We start from the raw sequence: 26915 nt of genomic DNA on the forward strand, positions 1-26915 counted from the left end.
AGACGTGCAGGTTTGTAGGTTAATTGGCTTGGTGTAAATGTAAATTGTCCCTAGTGTGTGTAGGATAGTGTTACTGTACGGGGATCGCTGGTCGGCGCGGACTCGATGGGCCGAAGGGCCTGTTTCCGTGCTGTATCTCTAAATGAAAACATGATTACAATCGAGCCATTTACAATGTACAGAAGCTTGACAATGGAATAATGTTTAGTGCAATAGACAATAGGTGCAGGAGTAGGCCATTCGGCCCCTCGAGAACTATATTCTGCACTCTGTATCTTCCCCTTTGCTCTACTTTGCTTCCCCTTTGCTCTACTACTCGAGTTTGACTTAATTATACTCATGGAGACACAAGGAACTGCAGATGCCAGTCTACGAAGGAAATACACAGAGTGCTGGAGTAACTCAAGGAGTCAGGCAGCACCTGTGGAGAACATGGATAGGTGACGTTTCACAGAGTGCTGGAGTAACTCAGCGGGTCAGGCAGCATCTGTGGAGAACATGGATAGGTGACGTTTCACAGAGTGCTGGAGTAACTTAGCGGGTCAGGCAGCATCTGTGGAGAACGTGGATAGGTGACGTTTCACAGAGTGCTGGAGTAACTCAGCGGGTCAGGCAGCATCTGTGGAGAACATGGATAGGTGACGTTTCAGGTCAGGACCATTCTTCAGCATTAAATGTTGGTCTGATACCACACACAGGGTCCCGAAGAACAAATTAAAATCAACCCAAAGTTACTCACCTTGCTTCATCTGCAGACGCTGGTATTCTATATCATGGGGGGAGGAGAGGAGAGAGACAGAGAGAGAGTCACCATCACTGAGATCCCCAAACACCGACATTCCCAGATTCCCAGAGCTCCTGCGATCCACCCTTCCCGTTCCAGCATTCCGATTCTCTGGAACACTGGGGCGGCACGGTGGCGCAGCGGTAGAGTTGCTGCCTTACAGCGCCAGAGACCCGGGTTCCATCCAGACTACGGGTGCTGTCTGTACGGAGTTTGCACGTTCTCCCCGTGACCTGCGTGGGTTTTCTCCGAAAGCTTCGGTTTCCTCCCACACTCCAGAGACGTGCAGGTTTGTAGGTTAATTGGCCTTGGTGAATGTAAACATTGTCCCTAATGTGTGTAGGATAGTGTTAGTGTGCGGGGATCGCTGGTCGGCGCGGACCCGGTGGGCTGAAGGGCCTGATTCCGCGCTGTATCTCTAAATTTAGCTAAACTGGCAGAAGCCTTTCACTGTACCTCGGTACACGTGACAATAATCTATACTAAGCCAAGCCAAGCTGAACTTGGCTGCGGGTCAGGCAGCAGCCGAGGAGGTCGACTGACCGACCCAGTTTAGGGTCGGGACCTTGCCTAGCTTTGGGGGGTCGTGGCCAGGATGGGACCCTCCGCACTACAGGGGAGTGTGTGGGGGCAGAGGGTGGATGGGGCAAGGAGAGAGAGAGACGAGGGAGGGGGCGGGGGAGGTGGGTGAGAGAGGGGGGAGTTGGAAGGGGCGAGTGAGGGGGGGAAGCAGGGGGACGGACTCGGGCCCTTCCCCTGACCCACCAGGAGGAGGCGATGATGAGAGGAGGCGTTGCCAAACTTACCGCTGCTTGTCGGCCGCTTCTCCAGAACTGCCGGAGGAAAGGGATAGCATCGCCGTCAGCGGGGCCGAGTGGCCATGCACATCAAACGCCCGAACCCTCACCCCCCCCCCCCCCCCCCCCCCCTCTCCCCCAGAACAATGACCCACCATCTTCTCCCCCATTCCCCCTTCCACACAGGGCCGGTGCTAGGAATTGCGGGGCCCAATTAGAAAACTGATGGCGGGGCCCCTACTCTCAGGGCCGGCCTTAGGATGTGCGGGGCCCAATTGGGAACAACTTTGGTGGGCCCCAGGTTCCCAGCCAAGGTGTGTCAGCCCAGTTATTTAGTATATATTATGAAATTGTACACTAGGTGCTATGGATTATACACTGTGTGAATCTCTCCTGCTCCCACCCGTTTGACTGTCAGTAGCTCCGCTGGCTTCCAACATTTACCGTAGCTGCTAATTACCTTTAAACTCCATTATGTGATTGGACACAATGCCCTTAGAGACAGCGGCTGATTGGACGGGAAGAGACCTATTGGTTGATTGGACGGGAATTTTAAAGCAAGCTGGTTGGTGATTGGATGCAACCCCCTTAGAGACAGCGATTGGTTGGCTGCCAAATAAAATACAATACAATTCAATTTATTGTCAAATATGTAACAAAAATCGCTGGTCGGTGCGAACTCAGTAGACTATCTGGTTGTATCTCCAAACTAAACAGTATAACATGCAGGTACATTCATTTAAAATTCAGTGATTATTTCACATGATTTCTTACTGTGTAAAGCTCAATATCTGACCAATTTCTGTTTAACACGTTTGGTCTGCCGTGAGCATTTTTCTCTCCCAAAATAGTTCACATCTAGCAAACCGATCAACGAACCAGACAGCAGTTGGACGCAGTCATAGAAACATAGACAATAAGTGCAGGAGTATGCCATTCGGCCCTTTGAGCTTGCACAGCCATTCAATATGATCATGGCTGATCATCCAACTCAGTGTCCTGAACCTGCTTTCTCTCCATACCCCCTGATTCCTTTAGCCACAAGGGCCACATCTAACTCCCTCTTAAATATAGCCAACGAACTGGCCTCAACTACATTCTGTGCCAGAGAATTCCAGAGATTCACCACTCTCTGTGTAAAAAATGTTTTTCTCATCTCAGTCCTGAAAGATTTCCCCTTTATCCTTAAACTGTGACCCCTTGTTCTGGACTTCCCCAACATCGGGAACAATCTTCCTGCATCTAGCCTGTCCAACTCCTTAAGAATTTTGTGCGTTTCTATAAGATCCCTCCTCAATCTTCTAAATTTTAGCGAGTGCAAGCCGAGACTATCCAGTCTTTCTTCATATGAAAGTCCTGACATCCCAGGAATCAGTCTGGTGAACCTTCTCTGTACTCCCTCTATGGCAAGAATGTCTTTCCTCAGATTAGGAGCCCAAAACTGTACGCAATGCTCCTGGTGTGGTCTCACCAAGACCCTGTACAACTGCAGTAGAACCTCCCTGCTCCTATACTCAAATCATTTTGCTATGCCTGCTGCACCTGCGTGCCTACTTTCAATGACTGGTGTACCATGACACCCAGGTCTCGTTGCATCTCCCCTTTTCCTAATCGGCCACCACTCAGATAAAAGTCTACTTTCCTGTTTTTGCCACCAAAGTGGGTAACCTCACATTTATCCACATTATACTGCATCTGCCATGCATTTGCCCACTCACCCAGCCTATACAAGTCACCTTGTAGCCTCCTAGTTTAAACAGTTTAGAGATGTTTAGAGGGCTTCAGATGGGTTTAGAAGTGTTGTAGAGGGAAATAGGGGGGAATAGAGGGGGGTTAGAGGTGTTCAGAGGGTCCCAGAGGGGTTTAGAGACGTTATAAGCCCCCGTGAGAAATTGTATTTCTCTGAAATTGAAGATAGACATAAAGCTGGAGTAACTCAGCAGGACAGGCAGCGCAGCGACTCTGGAGAGAAGACCCTTCTTCAGACTGAATTGAACTCGCGTCGGTGAGAGTACTTGTGATTGTCTGAAGAAGGGTCTAGACCAGAAACGCAACCCTGTCCCCAGAGCCGCTGCCCGTCCCGCTGAGCCACCTTCAACTTCAGAGCCAAACAAAAAACACAGAGTGCTGGAGGAACTCAGCGGGCAAGGCGGCTGCCTCACCCGCTAGGTTTCTCCAGCATTTTTGTCTACCGCAAAACGTCAATGATTCCGGGAATGCCGAGGCGACAGTGTGATAGAGAGGGAGTGGGAGAGCTAGAGAGAGACGAGATGGGGAGCGGGAGAGAGCGCGAGAGAGAAGGAGGGAGGGAGCAAAACACAGAGAGACACAACGTGGGTCGGTAGGTGAATGACTAACCTGTACACCAGGAAGAAGCCACTTCTCGCGGTCCGGGGCCCTCACTCATGATGGTGAGTTTAATGAAATTCTCAATGTGTCATCGATCTATATTCCTCAGTAAATGTAATTGTTTTTAAACAAGTATTATTGACGCCGCGTGAATTTTATTCAAAGGAACACGGCGTCATTAATATTCATTCAAAACACAATAACATTTACTGAGGAATGTGGATGGATGCAGATTGATATAACAACTTGTTAACAACTTCATGTTAAGACGTGCTAACAGTACTAGTTAACAAATCGTTTGTGTCTGATGGCCGTGCAGCGGTTGTTATATATGGTCGTTTAAAAAAATAATCCGGATGGTGAATTAAAAAAAACATCTTTATTTAGCAAAGAGAATTCGTATTTCCGTACGAAATACGGAACATTAGTGCGGGGCCCCCATTAGGCGCGGGGCCCAATTGGGGGCAATCGGTCAAATCGTCTTAAGGCCGGCCCTGGAGCTGGATCTGGAGCAGCGGCAGCGGCGGCTGGCCTCGGAGCAGGGACAGCGGCGACCAGAACTCGGAGCTGGGGCACGTTCCGGCGGCAGCGGCCACTCGACCCGACCACGGCCTCGGCGCAGAGATCGCTGGTTGGTTAAAATTGTTGGATACATTTTTAGGGGCGCAAAAAAATTGTTAGATAAAAAAAATTATAAAATGGCAAACAAATTTACATTTTATTACAATAATTCAGGGGAAGGCTGCTAAAGAGGTGCAGCGTGCCTTTAGAACAATTTGTTTTGCCATTTTATAAAAAATCTTTATCCAACTATTTTTTTGCACCCCTAAAAATTTAGCGCCCGGGGCAACCGCCCCTCTGCCCCCCCCCCCCCCCCCCCCCCCCCCCACCCACCACGCTACGCCACTGGCAGCATCTATGTGGAGCGAAGGAAATAGGCAACGTTTCGGGTCGAGACACTTCTTCAGACCCGAAACGTCGCCTATTTCCTTCGCTCCACATACACGATGCTGCTGCACCCGCTGAGTTTCTCCAGCACTTTTGTCTTTACCTTCGATTTTCCAGCATCTGCAGTTCTTCTTAAACCTTTATCTTGCAAAGCAGCAGTTATACAGTGCAAAATGAGAAGGCGTTTCCCAGGGAATCACACATAAAACTTAAACATTTCATACATACATAAAAACAATCCAGTCGCTGATTAAAACAGTAGGAATAGTTTTTTAAAAAGTGCAGGTAAAAAACACTCCGTGTCCGGGGCTCGGGGCTGGGGTCTGTGCTCGGGGCTGGGGTTTGTGCTCGGGTCTAGGCTGGGCTGGGGACTGTGCTCGGGGCTGGGGTCTCTGCTCGGGTCTAGGCTGGGCTGGGGTCTGTGCTCGGGGTTGGGGTCTGTGCTCTGGGCTGGGCTGGGATCTGTGCTCGGGGCTGGGGCCTGTGCTCGGGGGCTGGGGTCTGCGCTCGGGGCTGAGGTCTGTGCTCGGGGCTGGGGTCTGTGCTCGGGGCTGGGCTGGGGTCTGTGCTCGGGGCTGGGGTCTGTGCTCGGGGCTGGGGTCTGCGCTCGGGGCTGGGGTCTGCGCTCGGGGCTGGGGTCTGTGCTCGGGGCTGGGGTCTGTGCTCGGGGCTGGGGTCTGTGCTCGGGGCTGGGGTCTGCGCTCGGGGCTGGGGTCTGTGCTCGGGGCTGGGGTCTGTGCTCGGGGCTGAGGTCTGTGCTGGGGCAGCGGTCTGCGTTCGGGGCTGGGGTCTGTGCTCGGGGCTGGGTGCGCTCGGGGCTGGGGTCTGGGCTCGGGTCTGCGCTCGGGGCTCCAGAGAGATGATGCCTGTCCCACCTGCGCGATTTTTCGGTGTTCGGTGTAAACCAGCATCTGCAGTCTGAAGAAGGGTTTCGGCCTGAAACGTCACCTATTTCCTTCGCTCCACAGCGATGATGCTGCTGCACCCGCTGAGTTTCTCCAGCATTTTTACCCACCTTCGATTTTCCAGCACCTGCAGTGCTTCCCGGGGCTCGGCTCGGCTCGGCTCGGCGCTCGGGGCTCGGGGCTCCACTCGGGTCCCGGGTCTGCGCCTGCGCTCGGGGCTCGGCTCGGCCGGCCGCCTTACACATGCGCACTGCCACGGCAGCCGGTTGGCGCTGGGCCACTTTCTCCCTCCCTTTGCACTGTGGGAGATCTGGCCGCCATTGCTGTCCGATTCAAATTCAGATTCAGATTCAACTTTAATTGTCATTGTGTCAGTGTACAGTACAGAGACAACGAAATGCAGTTAGCATCTCCCTGGAAGAGCGACATAGAATATGATTTCAATAAATAAATTTCTCCAGCACTTTTGTCTTTACCTTCGATTTTCCAGCATCTGCAGTTCTTCTTAAACCTTTATCTTGCAAAGCAGCAGTTGTACAGTGCAAAATGAGAAGGCGTTTCCCAGGGAATCACACATAAAACTTAAACATTTCATACATACATAAAAACAATCCAGTCGCTGATAAAAACAGTAGGAATAGTTTTTTAAAAAGTGCAGGTAAAAAACACTCCGTGTCCGGGGCTCGGGGCTGGGGTCTGTGCTCGGGGCTGGGGTCTGCGCTCGGGTCTGGGGTCTGTGCTCGGGTCTAGGCTGGGCTGGGGTCTGTGCTCGGGGGCTCGGGGCTGGGGTCTGTGCTCGGGTCTAGGCTGGGCTGGGGTCTGTGCTCGGGGCTGGGGTCTGTGCTCGGGTCTAGGCTGGGCTGGGGTCTGTGCTCGGGGTTGGGGTCTGTGCTCTTGGCTGGGCTGGGGTCTGTGCTCGGGGCTGGGCTGGGGTCTGTGCTCGGGGGCTCGGGGCTGGGGTCTGTGCTCGGGGGCTCGGGGCTGGGGTCTGTGCTCGGGGCTGGGGTCTGCATCGGGGCTGGGGTCTGTGCTCGGGGCTGGGCTGGGGTCTGCGCTCGGGGCTGGGGTCTGGGCTCGGGGCTGGGGTCTGCTCGGGGCTGGGGTCTGCGCTCGGGGCTGGGGTCTGTGCTCGGGGCTGGGGTCTGTGCTCGGGGCTGGGGTCTGTCCTCGGGGCTGGGGTCTGTGCTCGGGGCAGGGATCTGTGCTCGGGGCTGGGGTCTGTGCTCGGGGCTGGGGTCTGCGCTCGGGGCTGGGGTCTGTGCTCGGGGCTGGGGTCTGTGCTCGGGGCTGGGGTCTGTGCTCGGGGCTGGGGTCTGTGCTCGGGGCTGGGGTCTGCGCTCGGGGCTGGGGTCTGTGCTCGGGGCTGGGGTCTGTGCTCGGGGCTGGGGTCTGCGCTCGGGGCTGGGGTCTGTGCTCGGGGCTGGGGTCTGTGCTCGGGGCTGGGATCTGGGCTCGGGGCTGGGGTCTGGGCTCGGGTCTGCGCTCGGGGCTCCAGAGAGATGATGCCTGTCCCACCTGCGCGATTTTTCGGTGTTCGGTGTAAACCAGCATCTGCAGTCTGAAGAAGGGTTTCGGCCTGAAACGTCACCTATTTCCTTCGCTCCACAGCGATGATGCTGCTGCACCCGCTGAGTTTCTCCAGCATTTTTACCCACCTTCGATTTTCCAGCACCTGCAGTGCTTCCCGGGGCTCGGCTCGGCTCGGCGCTCGGGGCTCGGGGCTCCACTCGGGTCCCGGGTCTGCGCCTGCGCTCGGGGCTCGGCCGGCCGCCTTACACATGCGCACTGCCACGGCAGCCGGTTGGCGCTGGGCCACTTTCTCCCTCCCTTTGCACTGTGGGAGATCTGGCCGCCATTGCTGTCCGATTCAAATTCAGATTCAGATTCAACTTTAATTGTCATTGTGTCAGTGTACAGTACAGAGACAACGAAATGCAGTTAGCATCTCCCTGGAAGAGCGACATAGAATATAATTTCAATAAATAAATTTATTTACATGCATACAGTCAGTGCTTTTCCTGTGGGAGGAGTGTCCTGGGAGGGGGAGGGTGGGTGATCGGCAGTCACCGAGGTACATTGTTGAGTAGTCTGTCCGGTGGCTGCCTCACCATGACCGCTGAAAACCAACGCTGAGTCACTCTCTGGAGTAACTCTTGCTTCTTGGTTTCCTGGTCCTCCAAAAATATTCAAAATGGAATTTAAACTGGTGGACCCACCACCACCAAACTCTGAAAAATAACAGCCTATTGCATTGTATCTGTTTATTTATTGTGTATATATATATGGTCGATGGTATATAGACACACTGAACTTTTAAGTCCTGGTCTGCATAACTCAGCGGACAGGCAGCATCCCTGGAGAGAAGTAAATGGAGCACCTTTCAGTCGAGATCTTAATCAGTCTGAAATGTCACCCGTAATGTCACCCATTCATTCTCACCAGAGATGCTGTCTGTCCCGCTGAGTTACTTCAGCATTTTTGTGTATCTTCGGTTTAAACCAGCATCTGTAGTTCCTTCCTACACAGCGCGGCATTAATGTTGCTTGAATGTTGCGTGGCAGTGCGCATGTGCACGGCTGCACTTGCACGCAATGTTGTGCTGAATTTTCCACTCATCTTTTGCATCTCTCTTTTTTTTAACACAGGCAGAGAAAACTTCAGTGTGATAAAGATCTGATCGACATAATTGAAACCTGGGACATGGTAAAGCAAAACTTGTTTTGGCTAATTTTAAACAAACATGCTCTTAAAATTGCAAAGTGATCCGAGACGTTGTACGGTGTACGCCAGGAATGGAACAAGAAAATATACCTTATGGATAGGTTACTAAACCCATATTTGTTATTTTATTTGGAAAAAAAGATTTGTAAATGACTTTAAATCTCATGCAGAAATAAAAGTTATAATCAAACATCCAGGCTTTAATTCTTAACTAAAGCAGAAATGCATTTTTAAGATTCTAATTAAAAATGAGCCAAAGTTCAATTTAAACATTGCTGTTCTGTTCCACGACTCTTCCGTGCTGGTTCCATGTAGTTCTCAATTCTCTGATCTTTGTCCTTGTCTATTGTAACGGTTCAAATCAATAGATATGAGCTCCTTATTAAGTAGCTTCTAAGTTATTAGTGATATGAAACTGATTTCTAGTATGTGTGTATCCTTAGCAAGCATACCTTTAATTTTCCATCTTTGATGAGCCTCAAAGGTGACCTGAGCAGGTATTCTTGCAGTGCTTTTAGGGTTTTTTTTGACCCAGAGTTAATAAATATATTTCCACGACAGACCAATGCTGGTGCCAATCCCGTGCCGGAAAATATCAAAACTCTCCGCGGAACATGCTGATAACAATGGTAATGTGTTTTTTTTAATTGCATGTACCATCTCAGCAGTGTTAAATATCTCAGCACTTGCTATTTAAGACTTATTAACGACAAGTTGGGTTCCCATATCGTTCCCTTTTGGGCATCTTGAAAAGGGAAATGAGCTGTTGGACCTGCCTTTACTTGTGACAGTAATTTCAGCGGAGAGGGTAGACTGGAGGGGGAGGATATTCAGCTGCAGCAGATTGTGGAATAAACTATTATAGATACTAGGGCTCTTAAGTGATTTCTGTCTGCAGAATTTATCCATAAAACACTTCTGTTAAAAGAGTAAAAGCTTGAAAGATTATGTTGCACTGTGCCATTTAACTTTTGTTGTTGTTGCCTTCTAAAGCCCCTTACCAGTTCAGCGCCAAGCGGGGAGCAAAATTTGATCTCCAAGCCAGCTTGCGTCGACCTCTCCCTATAAGCCACATACAGGTTGGTATGCATTGCTTCAGGTGATCCTTTGGATAGATTATCTTGAGGTCAGAGAGTATGCGTATTGCTAAAGTGGGTCTTTATTTAGGATTCTAGAATCCCGCATAGGGCACCACATACTCAAAATCAATTCAATGTCATTACCAAATTATTCACTTAATTTAGTTAAAGCTATAATGGAATCTGCATTGAAACAACATTTCTAAGGTATTTGAATCTATTTACCTTTTTCCAGTAATCATCGTTACTTTTGGTGGGGGGGTGGATGGGTTTGATTTTGTGGGTTGGCATCATCCCGGAGGGGACCGAGGGCCAGCAGAGCCTTTTGAAGAGCAGTGACGGTTGCCTTTGTAAGGGTCGTCTGCAGACTTCCTGTAGTAATGGGAGTACCTTCTTGTGATTCCTTAAGTGGAGAAGGATTTTGGTGCCACCTCTCTCCAAACATCTCCTCCCTGTTCTTAATTTGATTCATTTCTCGTCTAATGAATGTAGAACCACTTTTTGTGGGATTTGGCACTTTTGAAATTTGTGAGAGAACCTGTTTAAACCATCAGGGTTATGAATGGGACCCCATCTAGGTCGGTTTACCTGAAATTTATTTTATGGGAGGTTGTACAGTTCTGCTTACAACTTGCAGGAAAAGTGCATCTGGCCGTTAATGTTCAATTGGAACCTTTGGCATTTGGAAAGGATTGAATAGCACTGATCACTGAGGTCAATGTGGTCATGGTCGTACAGTATGGAAACTCCCTTTGGCCCAACATGCCCGCACTAAATAAAATGTGCTACCTGCCTGCGTATGCCATGTGCCTGTCTAAATGTTTCTTGAACGTCGCGATAGTATCTGCAAATGATTTGGAAACGTGTTGGGTATTGCTTTACCATGGTTATTTGGGCAGGTTGGCCTCAAATTGAGGTTGCCTCAAATTGTTTGGCAACGTTCCTGAATTCCACTTGTTAGTAGATTCATTTAAATTTATAGGCTCGTGTTGACACATTTACCAATGATAAGTTTATCTTGATCTGAACACTTATAATTATGAGCATCAAGTCTCCTTAAAACCTTTTTGTTTCTGTTAAGGACGTATTAAAAATCATATGACAGTAATCTGTTAGTACCTGGTATTCATAATTAATGTGTTTAATTTTGACTATAGCTGCATTTGAAAACCTTCACATTGACTAATTATGCCTCCTTATTAAAGTACTCATTTTGCTTTATAGGAAAGTTAAAACCTTGGGGAGAGGTAAAGGAGGTAGTGGTGGCTCGCAAGCTGGCCAGTGGGAGGCTCCCCGTGCAGGGCTTTAAGCTGCCGAAAATCCAAACCAGGTAAGATTTCCAAATCAGTAGCATTTGACTTGAGGGCATGAATGAACCTTCTGCCCTTGTACTTTACGGTGATGCTATTGAAGCTTCAGTGAGTTGCTGTTGTCAATCTTGGGATGGACGTCTGGCTGTGACTCTGATACTTTGTGGCTGAGCCCTGCTCCACTTGACGTTTGTCAGCCTGTGTAGGTCGTCACAAGACCAACACACACACCACCACCAAGGCCACATTGTATCACAGGTGATCGTCAAAAGCCTTTGATGTTTCTTCTGGCTTCATACCATCCCAACTACGAAATGTCACTGGTCTCTCAAATTCACAAAGTTTAAAACAAAAATTTCAGTAGGAATCAAAAATCTGGGTGGTGCTGGAGCACTGAACAGTGGAGTGCAGGGACTCTGCAGAAGGACTGGGACAGGTGGGAGAGTTGGCAGAGAAGTGGCAGATGGATTATAGTGTAGCAAAGTGTGGAGTCATGCATTTTGGTAGGCAGAATAAAGGCGTAGACTATTTTCATAATGGGGAGAGAATCCAGAAATTGGAGGTGCAAAGGAACTCTGGAATGCTGGTGCAGGATTCCCAAAGAGTTAACTTGCAAGTTGAATCAGGAGAAATGAAGGCGAATGCATTGCTAGCATTTATTTCATGAGGGCTAGGATACAAAAACATGGTTTAATGACACTTCCTTGTTCACTTTCTTCTAACCCAGAGGTTCTGAAACAAATCTTTTCTGTTTTATGGCTGAACTGAATTATTACTTTTGCTAGAGTATAGATATGTTGTGAATTGTGCTTATTCTTGCATTAGTGTCAGCTGATGTGGAAAAGCCTGGCTGATGTATTCAGACATCTTTATTGCTGCGTGGTTTTACACTCTGTTCTGTTGCAGGGAAGATCGGCGGCTAAAGTTTACACTGAGAAGAAACATAAAGAAGAATCTAGTTTTGGGAGCAAGGCGGGGCCTGTCCTATTAAATTTTAAAATATTTATTGTTTCAAGATGTGTCGTTTTAAAATAGATTTGTTGTTTTTTTAGAGTTTATGTATTTCATTTTTTATTTATATATGTTGCCATTTTGTATATTTATTTGTAACTTAATAATATCAAAATACGTGCTTTTAATTAATCTTTGTCTTCGTATTAATGTGAACAATTTAAATTGATTTTATTAAAATAAAACGTGCCTTTTATGTATTTGTATCTATTCAATAAAGAAAGATTTAATTTAAAAATATGTTCCTATAATTTAAAAGGATATTGGGATGAGGATAGGTGATTGTGATATTTGTTATACTGATTGTATTGGGAAGGGTGATTATCGGGTGATGGGTTGTATATATGACTAAGATACTGTATAGTATTTGCGGGGTTTTTCTTTTCTTTTTCTTTTTTTCTTTTTTGTATGGCTTTGTAAATATTTGATTAGTGTTCAAATGTAAATAATTTGGTGTACATATAGTGGCTGGTGTATGTATGGTGTACATATAGCTGCTAAATGTGTATAAGATAATTACAAGCAGTTGAATAAGGGATGGGAATTAATAAGCTTTGGCTGCTTCCTGCTCCTTTTCGGGGACATATGATTTCATTTATTTATAGATATTGTTTGTGACACTTTATATGTGTTTTTTGTTTTGTTTTTTGTATGCTGTTTCATACTTGCTTTTTGTTCTTTTATTCTGTCTGAAATAAATAATTAAATAAATAAATGAATGCTCAATAATCTTTAGCTGTTACTGTAGCACTTTATTTACTGTAGTCAGCAAAATAGAGAGAGTACAGAGGAGATTTACTAGAATGTTGCCTGGGTTTCAGCAACTAAGTTACAGAGAAAGGTTGAACAAGTTAGGGCTTTATTCTTTGGAGCGCAGAAGGTTAAGGGGGGACTTGATAGAGGTCTTTAAAATGATGAGAGGGATAGACAGAGTTGACGTGGATAGGCTTTTCCCACTGAGAGTAGGGAAGATTCAAACAAGGGGACATGACTTGAGAATTAAGGGACAGAAGTTTAGGGGTAACATGAGGGGGAACTTCTTTACTCAGAGAGTGGTGGCTGTGTGGAATGAGCTTCCAGTGAAGGTGGTGGAGGCAGGTTCGTTTTTATCATTTAAAAATAGATTGGATAGTTATATGGACGGGAAAGGAATGGAGGGTTATGGTCTGAGCGCAGGTATATGGGACTAGGGGAAAATACATGTTCGGCACGGACTAGAAGGGTCGAGATGGCCTGTTTCCGTGCTGTAATTGTTATATTATATGGTTATATGGTTATGTGCTGGCGCCCCCCCCCCCCCTGTTACTGTAGCACCTTATGTCCTGGGGTCCCCCCCCCCCCCGTTACTGTAGCACTTTATGTCCTGGAGTCCCCCGCCCCACCCTGCAGGTGATCCCGACCCTACTGTTACTGTAGCATTTGGCGCCAGCGACCCTATAAAGATGATGGGCTGGCGGGAGCTGGGCTCGGGTCTGGGGTCTGGGTTCGGGTCTGGGCTCAGGGCTGGGCTCTGGGGGTTCGGGTCTGGGGTCTCGGCTCTGGGGGTTCGGGTCTGGGGTCTGTGCTCGGGTCTGGGGTCTGTGCTCGGGTCGGGTCTGCGCTCGGGGCTCCAGAGAGATGCCGCCTGTCCCACATGCGCGATTTTTCGGTGTTCGCTGTAAACCAGCATCTGCAGTCTGAAGAAGGGTTTCGGCCTGAAACGTCACCTATTTCCTTCGCTCCACATCGATGATGCTGCTGCACCCGCTTAGTTTCTCCAGCATTTTTACCCACCTTCGATTTTCCAGCACCTGCAGTTGTTCCCGAGGCTCGGCTCGGCGCTCGGGGCTCGGGGCTCGGGGTTCCACTCGGGTCTCGGGTCTGCGCCTGCGCGCAGGGCTCGGAACGGCCGGCCGCCTTACACATGCGCACTGCCACGGCAACCGGTCGGCGCTGGGCCACTTTCTCGCTCCCTTTGCATTGTGGGAGATCTGGCCGCCATTGCTGTCCCATTCAAATTCATTCAGATTCAACTTTAATTGTCATTGTGTCAGTGTACAGTACAGTGACAACGAAATGCAGTTAGCATCTCCCTGGAAGAGCGACATAGAATATGATTTCAATAAATAAAACTATTTACATGCATATAGTCATAGTGTTTTTCCTGTGGGAGGAGTGTCTTGGGAGGGGGGGGGGGGGTCGCGAGTCCCGGCCCCCCTCCTCCACTGACATCCCCCACCTCAAGATGCTGCCCTCTGCCATGCTAAAGGACGCACCCCCTACTGAAGCTGTCCACATCCCCTGCATGAGGACACCCCACCCTCTTCTCATCAGTTCACGACAACCCCCGCCTGAAGCTGCCCTTGGCTGCACGACATTTACCACCCATAGGGCAGTGTCTTGAGGAGAGGGATGAGTCTGTGTATGTGTGTGTGATTGAGTCTGTGTGTGTGAGTGAGTCCGTGTGGGTGTGTGTGTGTGTGTGTGTATGAATCTATGTGTGTGTGTGGGTCTTTGTGTGAATGTGTGTGTCATTGAGTTTGTGTGTGCGTGAATGAGTCTGTATGTGTGTGTGAATATGTGTATGAGAATGTGTGTGCGTGTGAATATGTGTGTGTGTGTGAATATGTGTATGTGTGTGTGTGAATATGTGCGTGTGTATATGTGTGTGTATATGTGTGTGTGTACGTGTGTGTGTCTGAATATGTGTGTGAGTGAATGTATGTGAATATATGTGTGAGTGTGTGTGCATATGTGTGTGAATGCGTGTGAATATATATCATAGAATCATAGAAAGTAGGTGCGAGAGTAGACCACCAGGTCCGTCGAGCCCGCACCGCCACTCGCTCATGGCTGAACACTAAACAGACACCCTTACCCACAAACAGTAGACACAAGACACAGAACACAAGACACTACCCTCCCCTTTATACCTCTATCTCCCCTCTCCACCCCAAGAACCGCGTGATCTCCTGGGGGAGGCAAAAAAACGGATAAAAACCCAGGTCCAATTCGGGAAAAAAATCCGGGAAATTCCTCTCCGACCCCAATCCAGGCGATCGACACTTGTCCAGGAGATCACTCAGGTCTTACTATACTAACCATACCTAGGTCCATATCCCTGCCCTCTCCCCGTAGCCCCTTATCCCCTTGGCAGCTAAAAAACCATCTATTTTAGATTTAAATATATTTAATGTTTCTGCTTCCACTGCTCCCTGGGGCAGTGAATTCCATAAATTAACCACCCTCTGGGTGAAGAAGTTCTTCCTCATCTCAGTTTTAAAAGAGCCCCCCCTTATTCTGCAACTATGTCCCCTAGTTCTAGTTTCCCCGATCATTGGGAACATCCTCGGTGCATCCACCCGATCAAGGCCCCTCACGATCTTATACGTTTCAATGAGATCGCCTCTCATTCTTCTAAACTCCAAAGAGTAGAGTTCCAGCCTACTTAACCTTTCCTCATATGTCAATCCCCTCATTGCAGGAATTAATCTTGTAAACCTTCGCTGCACTGCCTCCAGGGCTAGTACATCCTTTCTTAAGTATGGACCCCAGAACTGTACACAGTATTCCAAATGTGGTCTCACTAATACTGTGTACAGCTGCAGCAAGACCTCCGTGTTTTTATACTCAATCCCCCTAGCAATAAAGGCCAAAACTCCATTGGCCTTCCTGATTGCTTGCTGCACCTGCGTACTAACTTTTAGTGATTCATGTACTACTACCCCTAGATCCCTTTGCGTTGCATTACAACGCAGCTCCTCCTCATTTAGAAAATAACTTGCCCTATCATTTTTTTTTCCCAAAGTGAATGACTTCACATTTATTAGTATTAAATTTCATCTGCCAAGTTGTTGCCCACTCACCTAACTTATCTATATCCTTTTGCAGACTCTTCCTATCCTCCTCATCCCCTACTTTTCCTCCCATTTTTGTATCGTCCGCAAATTTTGATATATTACACTTGGTTCCCTCCTCCAAATCATTTATATAAATTGTGAACAACTGGGGTCCCAGCACCGACCCTTGCGGAACCCCGCTAGTTACCGGTTGCCATCCCGAGTATGAACCATTTATCCCCACTCTCTGCTTCCTATTTGTTAGCCAATCCTCTACCCATGCTAATATATTACCCCCAATCCCATAATTTTTTATTTTTAGCAATAGTCTCTTATGTGGCACCTTGTCAAAAGCCTTTTGGAAGTCCAAGTATACCACATCCACCGGTTCCCCTTTATCCACCCGGGTTGTTACTTCCTCAAAGAATTCGAGCAGATTCGTTAAACAGGACTTCCCCTTCACAAAACCATGCTGGTTCTGTCCGATGAAGTCATGTTTATCCAAGTGCCCCGTTAGTGTTTCTTTAATAATTGTCTCTGACATTTTACCCACCACCGATGTTAGACTAACCGGTCTATAGTTACCCGCCTTCTGTTTACTTCCTTTTTTAAATATAGGTGTTACATTGGCCATTTTCCAATCCACTGGGACCGTTCCTGTCTCCAGGGAGTTTTGGAAAATTATCACCAATGCATCCACAATCCCCACCGCTATCTCCCTCAAGACCCTTGGATGTAATCCATCAGGCCCAGGGGATTTATCCTCCTTCAGTCTCATTAATTTCCCTAATACCACCTCCTTGGTGATCTTAATAGTATTTAGCTCCTCCATTCCTACCGCCCCCTGTTTATCCAGCGTTGGAATATATTTTGTGTCTTCTATGGTGAAGACTGATACAAAATACTCATTTAATGCCTTTGCCATTTCCATGTTCCCCACCAACAACTCTCCAGTCTCACCCTCCAATGGACCAACGTTCACCTTAGCCACCCTTTTTCTTTTTATATAGCTATAAAAACTCTTACTATTAGTTTTTATGTTGTTCGCTAAATTCCTTTCATAGTCTATTTTCCCCGTCTTAATTAATCTCTTAGTTATTTTTTGCTGACCTTTAAATGCTTCCCAATCCTCTACCCTCCCACTATCTCTGGCTACCTTATATGCCCTTGCCTTCAGCCGAATACTATCCTTTATAGTTTTACTGAGCCATGGCTGACTGTTCTTACCCTTACCCCTTTTTTTCTTCATAGGAATAAATTTTTCTTGAAGGTTATACAGTAGATCCTTAAACGTACACCACTGCTCATGTACCGTCTTATTCTTGAGTCTGCTATCCCAGTCAACTTTGATCAGCTCAGTCCTCATACCTTCATAATCCCCCTTATTTAGACTAAGCACCCTAGCCTGAGTTTCAACCTGCTCCCCTTCTATTTGAATATGGAATTCGACCATATTGTGGTCACTTGTTCCCAACGAGTCCCTAACTATGACATTTTTAATTAATCCTACTTCATTACACAGGACCAGATCCAAGATTGCCTCCCCCCTTGTCGGTTCTGTGACATACTGTTCTAGGAACCCGTCTCTAATACATTCTATAAACTCTTCCTCTAGTCTACCCTACCCAGTTTGGTTTGCCCAATTAATATGGAAATTGAAGTCCCCCATGATTACAGCAGTTCCCTTTTTACATGCGTCAACTATTTGCAGATTTATGTTCTGACTAACAGCGTCACAACTATTTGGAGGTCTATAAATTACACCCACTAGTGTTTTTTTCCCCTTGTTATTCTCTATCTGTACCCAAGCTGTTTCACTATCCTGATCCTTCAACGCAATATCCTTCCTCTCTATTGCCGTTATTCCCTCCCTTATTAAAAGGGCCACCCCTCCTCCCTTTCTTTCCTGTCTATCTTTTCTAATTGTCGATATATGTGTGTGTGTGTGAAATAATATAGTATTTCGTAGTTCAGAGCTTATTTGTTAAGTTTAATAGCATGTTTAAGTTTAAGTTTAAGTTTAAGTTTAAGTTTAATAGCATGATGGCTGTCAGGAAGAAGCTGTTCCTCAATGTAGATGTTACCGTTTTCAGTTTACAAAAGTCGGACATGACTCCAGAAGTCGGGCATCAGTCAGTCCACAAGCTGTGAGAGTCAGTCCAAAGTCCATGAGTTAATCCCAAGGCAGTGAGCGAGTCCACAGGTCATGAGTAAATCGCTCACTGCCCCCTCTCCTCCCCTGACAGCCCCCACCTCAAAAAATTGTTTTGCACAAAATCTTCAGTGTGCATTAACAACTGAAATTGTCTTTCGGCTGCTTTTTCAACATCATGTCAGGAAATGTTAGAGGTCAAGGTGATGTGGCTATTGCTGTAGTATCCTCCAGGATAGCAGTTACATTTCTGCCTGGTGGAAGAACTACACATTCTCGATTCAAGATACCCATCCAAGTGGCCGAGGATACATTGTGCAACATCGAGAAGAACTCTAAGACGGCACATTTTACGAGGCAAGTGAAAGTCATTGTTTGGGACGAATGTCCAATGATTAGGAGAGAATGCTTTGAAGTTGTGGACAGAACTCTTCCAGATGTCTTCAGCAACACCAAGCATTTTGGTGCCCCCCTGCCAGTACAGGCCTCAGTGACTGAGCTGCCAGCCCTCAGTGACTCAGCTGCCAGCCCTCAGTGACTGAGCTGCCAGCCCAAAAATCCATTCCGCCCACAAACTCCATACTAGCCCTCTGGAAACCAGTACCTTTGGCCCAACATACTAGCTCAACAGAAATATGAAGGGAAATGTCAAAGGTTTACTGAAGGATGGAACATCGCCCAAGATTGTTGTCATTAATAGCGTGCTTCGTTGAATGATGACTTCTGAGATATTCTCAGATTTTCCTTCTTAAAATTTGACCGCTGACTTTCTCTATATTAAAATTGTCTCTTTTTATCAACAGGAAATAGTCATCAAGAGGCAGTGAGCAGCAGAACACAACAAGACACAACGTCTCATACCCTCAAAGTTACCTTTCTTTAAGTTCAGAACCATTGTTTCTGAATTAACAATGTCACTCTCCATCCTAATGAAGAACTCAACCATATTATGGTCACTCTTGCCCATTCAGAGTTGCTGCCCATCTCCACCACCCAGTAGCACCGGCCAGAGGTGATCCCTTCCTCATCTCTGAGAGGTGGCTTCCCCATCACTGAGAGGACGGGCTCCGAAACCCCTCCGTCTACAGAAGTGATCGCCCGCCCCTTAACACAGCGCACCGTGACCAGGTCAGGTGATACCTGGAGCATCGGGTGGGCAGTGTTGGGGTCCAGGGTCACAGCAACTGAAAGAGTCAACAGAGGTGGCGTTCAGGTTAAGGACATAGAAACAGTGACAGTAGGTGCAGGAGGAGGCTGGGACTATCACAACATTTCCAAGTCATTAGACAGGTACATGATTAGGACAAGTTTAGATGGATCTGGGCCAAACACGGGCAGGTACTACTTAGTGTAGGTGGGGCATGTGGGCAGGTGGGACTAGTGTAGAAGGAGTTCAGCGTAGGTTCATCAGGTTAATTCCCGGGATGGCGGGACTGTCATATGCTGATAGAATGGAGCGGCTGGGCTTGTACACTCTGGAGTTTAGAAGGATGAGAGGGTTTCTTATTGAAACATACAAGATTAATCAGGGTTTGGACATGCGAGAGGCAGGAAACATATTCCCGATGTTGGGGGACTCCAGAACCAGGGGCCACACAGTTTAAGAATAAGGGGTAGGCCATTTAGAACGGAGACGATGAAACACTTTTTCACCCAGAGAGTTGTGAGTCTGTGGAATTCTTTGCCTCAGAGAGAGGCCGGTTCTCTGGATGCTTTCAAGAGAGCGCTAGATAGCGGAGTCAGGGTATATGGGGAGAAGGCAGGAACGGGGTACTGATTGGGGATGATCAGCCACATTGAATGGCGGTGCTGGTTCGAAGGGCTGAATGGCCTACACCTGCACCTGTTGTCTATTGACATGTGGGTCAGTGTGGGCAGGTAGTACTTAGTGGAGGTGGGGCATGTGGGTCAGTGTGGGCAGGTGGGACTAGCGTAGAATGGATATGTGGGTCAGCATGGGCAAGTTGGACCGAAGGGCCTGTTTCTGTGCTGTCTGACTATGAAAGTCACTAAAACAGTTGAGCAGAAACTCGGTGAGCAGAAGATCTTACCAGCCGCGTTTCTGATTCTGCCCATGCCTGAAAATGCAAGGAAGAAGGGTTCATGTTAATGAATTCAATGTGATTACAATCTGTAAACACCTGTAGGCAGGTATGCCGTGTCTTTGACCATGAGGTCTAACAGCACGAATTCTGAAACTTACCAGCTGTGGGGAGAATCCGAATCCTTCCTGAAACACAAGAGACTAATTATTAGAGGATTGTCACAAAAAGCTGGAGTAACTCAGCGGGTCAGGCAGCATCTGTGGAGAACGTGGATAGGTGACGTTTCACAGAGTGCTGGAGTATCTCAGCGGGTCAGGCAGCATCTGTGGAGAACATGGATAGGTGACGTTTCACAGAGTGCTGGAGTATCTCAGCGGGTCAGGCAGCATCTGTGGAGAACATGGATAGGTGACGTTTCACAGAGTGCTGGAGTATCTCAGCGGGTCAGGCAGCATCTGTGGAGAACATGGATAGGTGACGTTTCACAGAGTGCTGGAGTATCTCAGCGGGTCAGGCAGCATCTGTGGAGAACGTGGATAGGTAACGTTTCACAGAGTGCTGGAGTAACTCAGCGGGTCAGGCAGCATCTGCGGAGAACGTGGATAGGTTACGTTTCACAGACTGCTGGAGTATCTCAGCGGGTCAGCCCTTGATGGTAAGCCCGCAGTGGGAGCGATCCCAGGCAAGGGATCCGCTCCGATGTTAAGTCCGCGCCCCGCGGTGGGGCTCACGACAGCCCGAGGAGGCTTCCAGCTCCAGCGACGGTAGGCCGCAGAGCCCGGAGAATGTGATCCGAAAATTGATCACATCTCGGGGAAATAGAAAATGGTTGTGTAAAGTCAAAACATAATTCCTCCAAGTTTGTATAGTTTGGAATGTATTTGTAGTTTGGAGAGTTTAATAGCCTGATGGATGTATGGTCGATGCAGTTTTCAGGCTCCTGTACCTTCTTCCCGATGTTAGCAGCAAGATGAGAGCGTGGCCAGGGTGGTGTGGGTCTCTGATGATGCCGGCTGCCTTTATGAGACAGCGCCTCCTGTAGATCCCTCAGATACCTATTGAATCTTTTCCCCTTCACCTTGAACCTATGTCCTCTGGTCCTCGATTCCCCTACTCTGGGCAAGAGACTCTGTGCGTCTACCTGATCTATTCCTCTCATGCTTTTATACACCTCTATAAGATCAATACACCTCTAGAAGATCAGATGCCCACACAGATTTTGTCGGGGGAGGGAAAGGGGAAAGTGAGGGAGGGGAGGGGTGGGGAGATGACTGGAAATTTGAGCACACATTTCTGTCATCATCTCCCACCCCTCCCCAGTCACCCTGCTCCTTTCCCCTCTTCAACCCGCTCACCTCCCATCTCCAAGACCCACATTTCACTGTTATCCACCCCCCCCCCCCCATCACGCCCCATCCCCCCACCCATCTCTCCCTCCCTCCGGCTTTACATTTCACTCCTCCTCTTCTCACCTCATCTGACATCATTTTGTCTCATTTTCACCTCTAGTCATTGTCACTTATTCCACCCACTGATCACCCCCTCACCTGTATCCACCCATCACTTAAAATCGACACAAATAGCTGGAGTAACTCAGCGGTCGAGACCCTTCCTTCTCTCCACAGATGCTTCCTGTCCCGCTGAGTTACTCCAGCTTTTTGTGTCTATCTTCGGTTTAAACCAGCATCTGCAGTTCCTTCCTCCACCAATCACTTGACATGCTTCACCTTCCACCCTCCCCCCCACCCCCACCCCACACACACGCACCTCTCTGTTCCAGCTTTCTCTCACTCCCCCATCAGTCTGAAGGGTCGCCTGTCCATTCCCTCCACAGATGCTGCCCGACCCGCTGAGTTCCTCATTTTACTGACAATTGTCCATTCCCGACTCAGCGGACAGCAGCAACGCGCGGGCCGAGCGGCCTCTCTCTCTGTCCCTGTCAGCAGCCGCAGCTGTCCCGCTGCCTTGCAGTCAGAGGGCCGCATCCTTCACCGTGTCCCGGTCACGTCTCCACTACGGGCGCCGGCTCCAGGCTTGTGGGGAAACCTCACCGAATCAAACGGCCCGCTGGGCTGGGGCAGAGAGAGGGAAGCGTCGGTGTAGGCGAGGGGTGGGTGGGGAGTGGGAAGTGTAAGGGAGGAAGGAAGACGGGAAGCCGGAGCCCTGGGAAAGTGAGAGGGGAGAGGGGACGGGGAGAGGGGACGGGGAGAGGGGCTGGAGAAGCGCGGAGAGGGGCGGGGAGGAGAGGGACAGGGAGAGGGGAGAGGGGACGGGAGAAGCGGGGAGAGGGGACGGGGAGAGGGGGCGGGGAGTGTGGGGGGAGAAGCGGGGAGAGGAGATGGACGGGAGAAGCGGCGAGAGGGGGGAAGGGAGAAGCGGGTAGAGGTGAGAGGGGCGGGGAGAAGCGAGGAGTGGGGAGGAGAGAGGGGCGGGGAGAAGCGGGGAGAGGGGCGGGAGAAGCGGGGAGAGGGGACGGGGTGGAGCGGATGAGTCAGGGGTGGAGGAGATGTGTCAGTGGGGGAAGGGGAGAGAGAGAGGGATAGGAGGTGAGAAAGAGAGGAGATGGCACAAAGCTGGGTGGCAGTGTGAACTGTAAGGAGGATGCTACGAGGATGAAGGGTGACTTGGACAGGTTGGGGGAGTGGACAGACACATGGCAGATGCAGTTTAATGTCTAACTGACTCCTCCCTCATGTGAGATTAGTTGGGAGCGGCCAGGACACTGAACACTCAACACTTGCAGCCAAATAACATTCATTCCCAGAGACGGCAGCGCGCGCAGTGGAAAACACTTTGAACCAGGAAGTGGAGATAAAATGGCTGCGAAAGACCAGGTCGAGAGTTGGACCGAGGAGGCAGTTTGTCCCATCTGCCTGGATTTCTTCACCGATCCGGTGTCACTGGAGTGCGGGCACAACTTCTGCCGACCCTGTATCACACAGAGTTGGGACAGGGAGGCGAGAAACTCCTGCCCGGAATGTAGAGAGGAATTTACAGACCGCACCCTCAGGGTTAGTCGGGCCTTGGCGAGACTGTCTGAGAAAGCTCGAACACTGAGCCTGAATCGGACAGAGAAGGAAAGTAAACTTCAGTGCGAGAAACATCAAGAAGAGCTGAAGCTGTTTTGTGAAACAGACAAGAAGCTGATCTGTTTGGTTTGTGCAGCTGGGCGGGAACACAAGTCTCACAGCTTCATGCCGGTAGATGAAGCTATTGAAATCTACAAGGTAAAAGCAAACCGATTCTGATCACATCATTGTATCATGTCGTGTTCATTTTCTGACATTTTAATTCTCTGATCTGAATCCCAACCCCAGGGTCAGGTGAAATCTACCTTCGAATCTCTCACAGGAAAGGAATCAGACATCCAGAAAAAAGTGCAGAAACAGAAACGGCGCATTTCTGGAGTTCAGGTTTGTACTGCCGATGTAATGTTCTTGTGTAGATTTCATCCCTGTGATGTGTGCAATAATTTGGCACCACTACATAGGAATGTTTCAACATTTGAGATTTAAAAAATCAAGCCTGTAAGTTATCCCATCAGATAAAGAATAAAAATAACTTTCATTTGACACCTAATTCACTTTCATATCTTCAGTATTAAAAAGAGTTATGGTCATTTTCATACTCGGAAATTAGCATATTTGTGTTATTGCTTTTCCATTGACTTAACACAAAAGCTGTGATCGAGGACAGTCAGTTTACATAAAAGCCCATAACTTTCTTAAAAATTAAGAGAACTGAATGAAATTTTCAGTTATTATAGATTGAAGTATTCTGAAACAAATGATACATCTTACTTGGATGGCCTGATATTAAAGTATATAATTAGTTAAATACCTAATTAAGTAGCTAAATACAAAATTACCCGTTGTGACGGAAATAGTAATAAACACCCAGACTGCCTTGAAAATTCAAAAATGTGAATATTCTCAAGATCAGAACTTTAATATTATTGTTACATTAAAACAAATAGTCAATACCCCCCCCCCCCCCCAAATAATTCATATTCATCAGTGTCATCAAATCAATTACATTCATCTAAATTCAATTACTAGATCTAAACATCTATCTATAAATAATTGTTTAAATAGCCAAAGTATCCAAATAACAAAGAGACTTGGGAGTTCTGGTGCAGGATTTCCAAAAAGTTAATTTATAAATTGAATTGGTAGTAAGAAAGGCAAACGCAATGCTAGCATTTACTTCAGGACTAGAATACAAAAACAGAGATGTATTGCTGAGACTCTATAAGATGCTGACCAGGCCACATTTGGTGTATTGTGAGCAATTTTGGGCCCCATATCCGAGGAAGGATGTATTGACACTGGAGAGGGTCCAGAGGAGTTTTACGAGAATAATCCCAAGAATGAGTGGGTTAATATATAATGAGCGTTTGTTGGCACTGTGCCTCTTCGCTGGAGTTTAGAAGGATGAGGGGACACTTCATTAAAACTTATTGAATAGTGAAAGGCCTGGATAGAGTGGCTGTGGAGAGGATGTTTCCACAAGTGGGAGAGTCTCAGACTGGAGGTCATAGCTTCAGAATTAAAGGACGTTCCTTTAGGAAGGAGATGAGGAAGAATTTATTTAGTCAGAGGGTGGTGTATCTGTGGAATACATTGCCACAGAAGTTCATGGAAGTCAAGTCAATAGATACTTTTAAGGCAGAGATAGATACTTGATTAGTATGGGTGTCAGGTGTTATCAGGAGAATGGGGTTAGAAGGGAGAGATAGATCAGTCATGATTGAATGGCGGAGTAGACTTGATGGGCTGAATGGCCCAATTCTGCTCCTATCACTTATGAACTTATGAACAAACTGAACCCATTCACACAAGAATTCACAATATAACATGATTTTTAAATCTCTCTTTGTCATGAAATTCTATGCCAAACGGATGGAATTGAATGTTTAATTCCCATAAATTTTCCTATGTTGGATATAACACTGCAGCAGACGTTTTGCACAGACAATTGTTCCAAATCCAGAAACATCCACTCTCAAGTTAATCAAAATCATTATTTTTTGCTCAATTATGTCATAAGAACATCTACATTTTCTATATTTAGTGTTATTGTCTATCCACGATCAATATTTTCATACTAAATATCTCACTAAAACTTTACTGTGGAAGTTTTCAGTTATTTAGTATGAAAATATTGATCACGGATAGATTATAACACTAAATGTAGAGATTTAGACATGACTCTTATGACATGATTGTGGAAAAAAATAATGAATTTGATTATCTTGAGAGTTGCAGTTTCTGGATTGTGATCGATTGGCATGTGGTCGCTGCCATGATTTAAGCCCCGATTGGCATGTGGTCGCTGCCGTGATTTAAGCCCCGATTGCCAGGCAAGGCACGGCCAATATCACATCGGGGCCTAAATGAAAATCAGATATTTCGCATCATCTGATTACAATGAAACCACACCAAAAAGCAAGGTAAGATAGGAAATAGACGACATACCTTTTGTTTTGTCCCGCACTTGCGATCCGTGATGTTGAAGGTGTTGAAGGCATTAGAAGTCACGTTTAACTTCAATCCAATGATGCATTTGCCCAGCAACCTTTTAAAAAAAAAAGTGAGCGGGATTGCAGATCGATTTTTCTTCATCACCTTGAAGTCCAAGCAAATTCCTCTCCGATAACCAATATAAACGCGGATTATCATCCCCCCCCCCCCCCCCCCCCCCTCCCCTCCCAACAGCCTCCTGAATCGCACGCCCAGGCAGTGGGCAGATCTGGAGCGCTGCTGATGGTAGGGTTTTGTAACAACACTACACTATAGAGCTCAGTAGTCGAGGACCAGAACACTTGGGAGAGGTTGAGCAGCCAAGGACTTTACTCCCTGGAGAGCAGCAGTCTGAAGAATGGTCTGTGGCAGGTGTATAATATCATGAAACGGAATGATACGTTGGATGGTCAGTCTTTTACCCTTAGTAGGGGGGTCGAGAATGTGAGGGTATAGGTTTTAGATGAGAGGGAGAAGATTTAAAACAAACATGAAGGACAACTTTGGTAGTGAGTTCATGGAACGAGCTGCCAGATGAGGTAGTTGAGTCTGAAACCGTAACAACATTTAAAAGATATTCAAATAAAGTCGTGGAGGGAAAAGTTTTAGAACTATCTGGGCCAAATGCGGACAAGTGGAAATAACGCAGATGGGACGTCTTGGTGGGTATCTAACACCCCTTGCTGTATGACTCTATGAAGTCTGTCATTCTAAGTGGTGCTGCTGTCTGCTAGTTCTGGTGACCTGGTTCTGTCCACTGAGGGTTAATGGACACATGAAATGGAATAGGTTGCAGGGAATTGTACCGGGGAAATGGAAATGATGTGAGTGTACGTTACTTTCACCAAATATTTCAGAATTATCAAGACAAGCTCTTGCATTGCCATGGTGATGAAAGGAGCGGATTATATACAAGTAAATTGAATTAATGTAGATACGTACAGAGCCCAGCATGGACATGTTGGGCCGAAGGCATATTTCTGCACTCCAGAAACTCGACATTGATTAGCCAAATGTCACCTTCCATGTCGTGAGGAAACACAGCAGAGTGACATAATATATTGATTCTCATCTTTCATCTGACAGAAACAGTCACACAATCTTCAGTCACAGGTCACATCCCAGTTTGCTGAACTGCACCAGATTCTCACTGTGAAAGAGCAGCGCTTACTCGGAGATATCCGGGAAGAAGAGGCGAAGATTGTAAAAACAATGGAGAAAAATCTTCACGAGATTCAAGAGAATTTAAATTCCATTCAGGAGGAACTCTCAAAGTTACAGGAACAGATAGACCACAAGGACGGCGTGATGTTTCTGAAGGTGAGGGGGTTACACTACAGTTTGGTGAAGTGACAGTGCACAGTCACAAAGTGGTGGGTTAAATTTCGGAAATAAATGCATCATTTACCAGTAATTCAGAACGGTGTCAAAGTTCCATCTGTTCCATCTACTCACACATCCGACAACAATGCCC

General features: G+C 47.4%; 1 protein-coding gene across 3 annotated transcripts in view; it reads right to left on the reverse strand.

Moving 5' to 3' along the window:
• LOC116990092 (butyrophilin subfamily 1 member A1-like) overlaps positions 1 to 26915 on the reverse strand; it is a 109650-nt gene that overhangs the window by 22295 nt on the left and 60440 nt on the right. For all 3 annotated transcript variants that reach the window (XM_033047626.1, XM_033047624.1, XM_033047625.1), the window contains exon 4: positions 740 to 766. In XM_033047626.1, coding sequence (XP_032903517.1) covers positions 740 to 766 — 27 coding nt within the window. The remainder of the gene's footprint in view (positions 1 to 739; positions 767 to 26915) is intronic.

The sequence above is a fragment of the Amblyraja radiata genome, chromosome 30 (genome assembly GCF_010909765.2).
Source record: "Amblyraja radiata isolate CabotCenter1 chromosome 30, sAmbRad1.1.pri, whole genome shotgun sequence".
NCBI classification, from domain to species: domain Eukaryota; kingdom Metazoa; phylum Chordata; class Chondrichthyes; order Rajiformes; family Rajidae; genus Amblyraja; species Amblyraja radiata.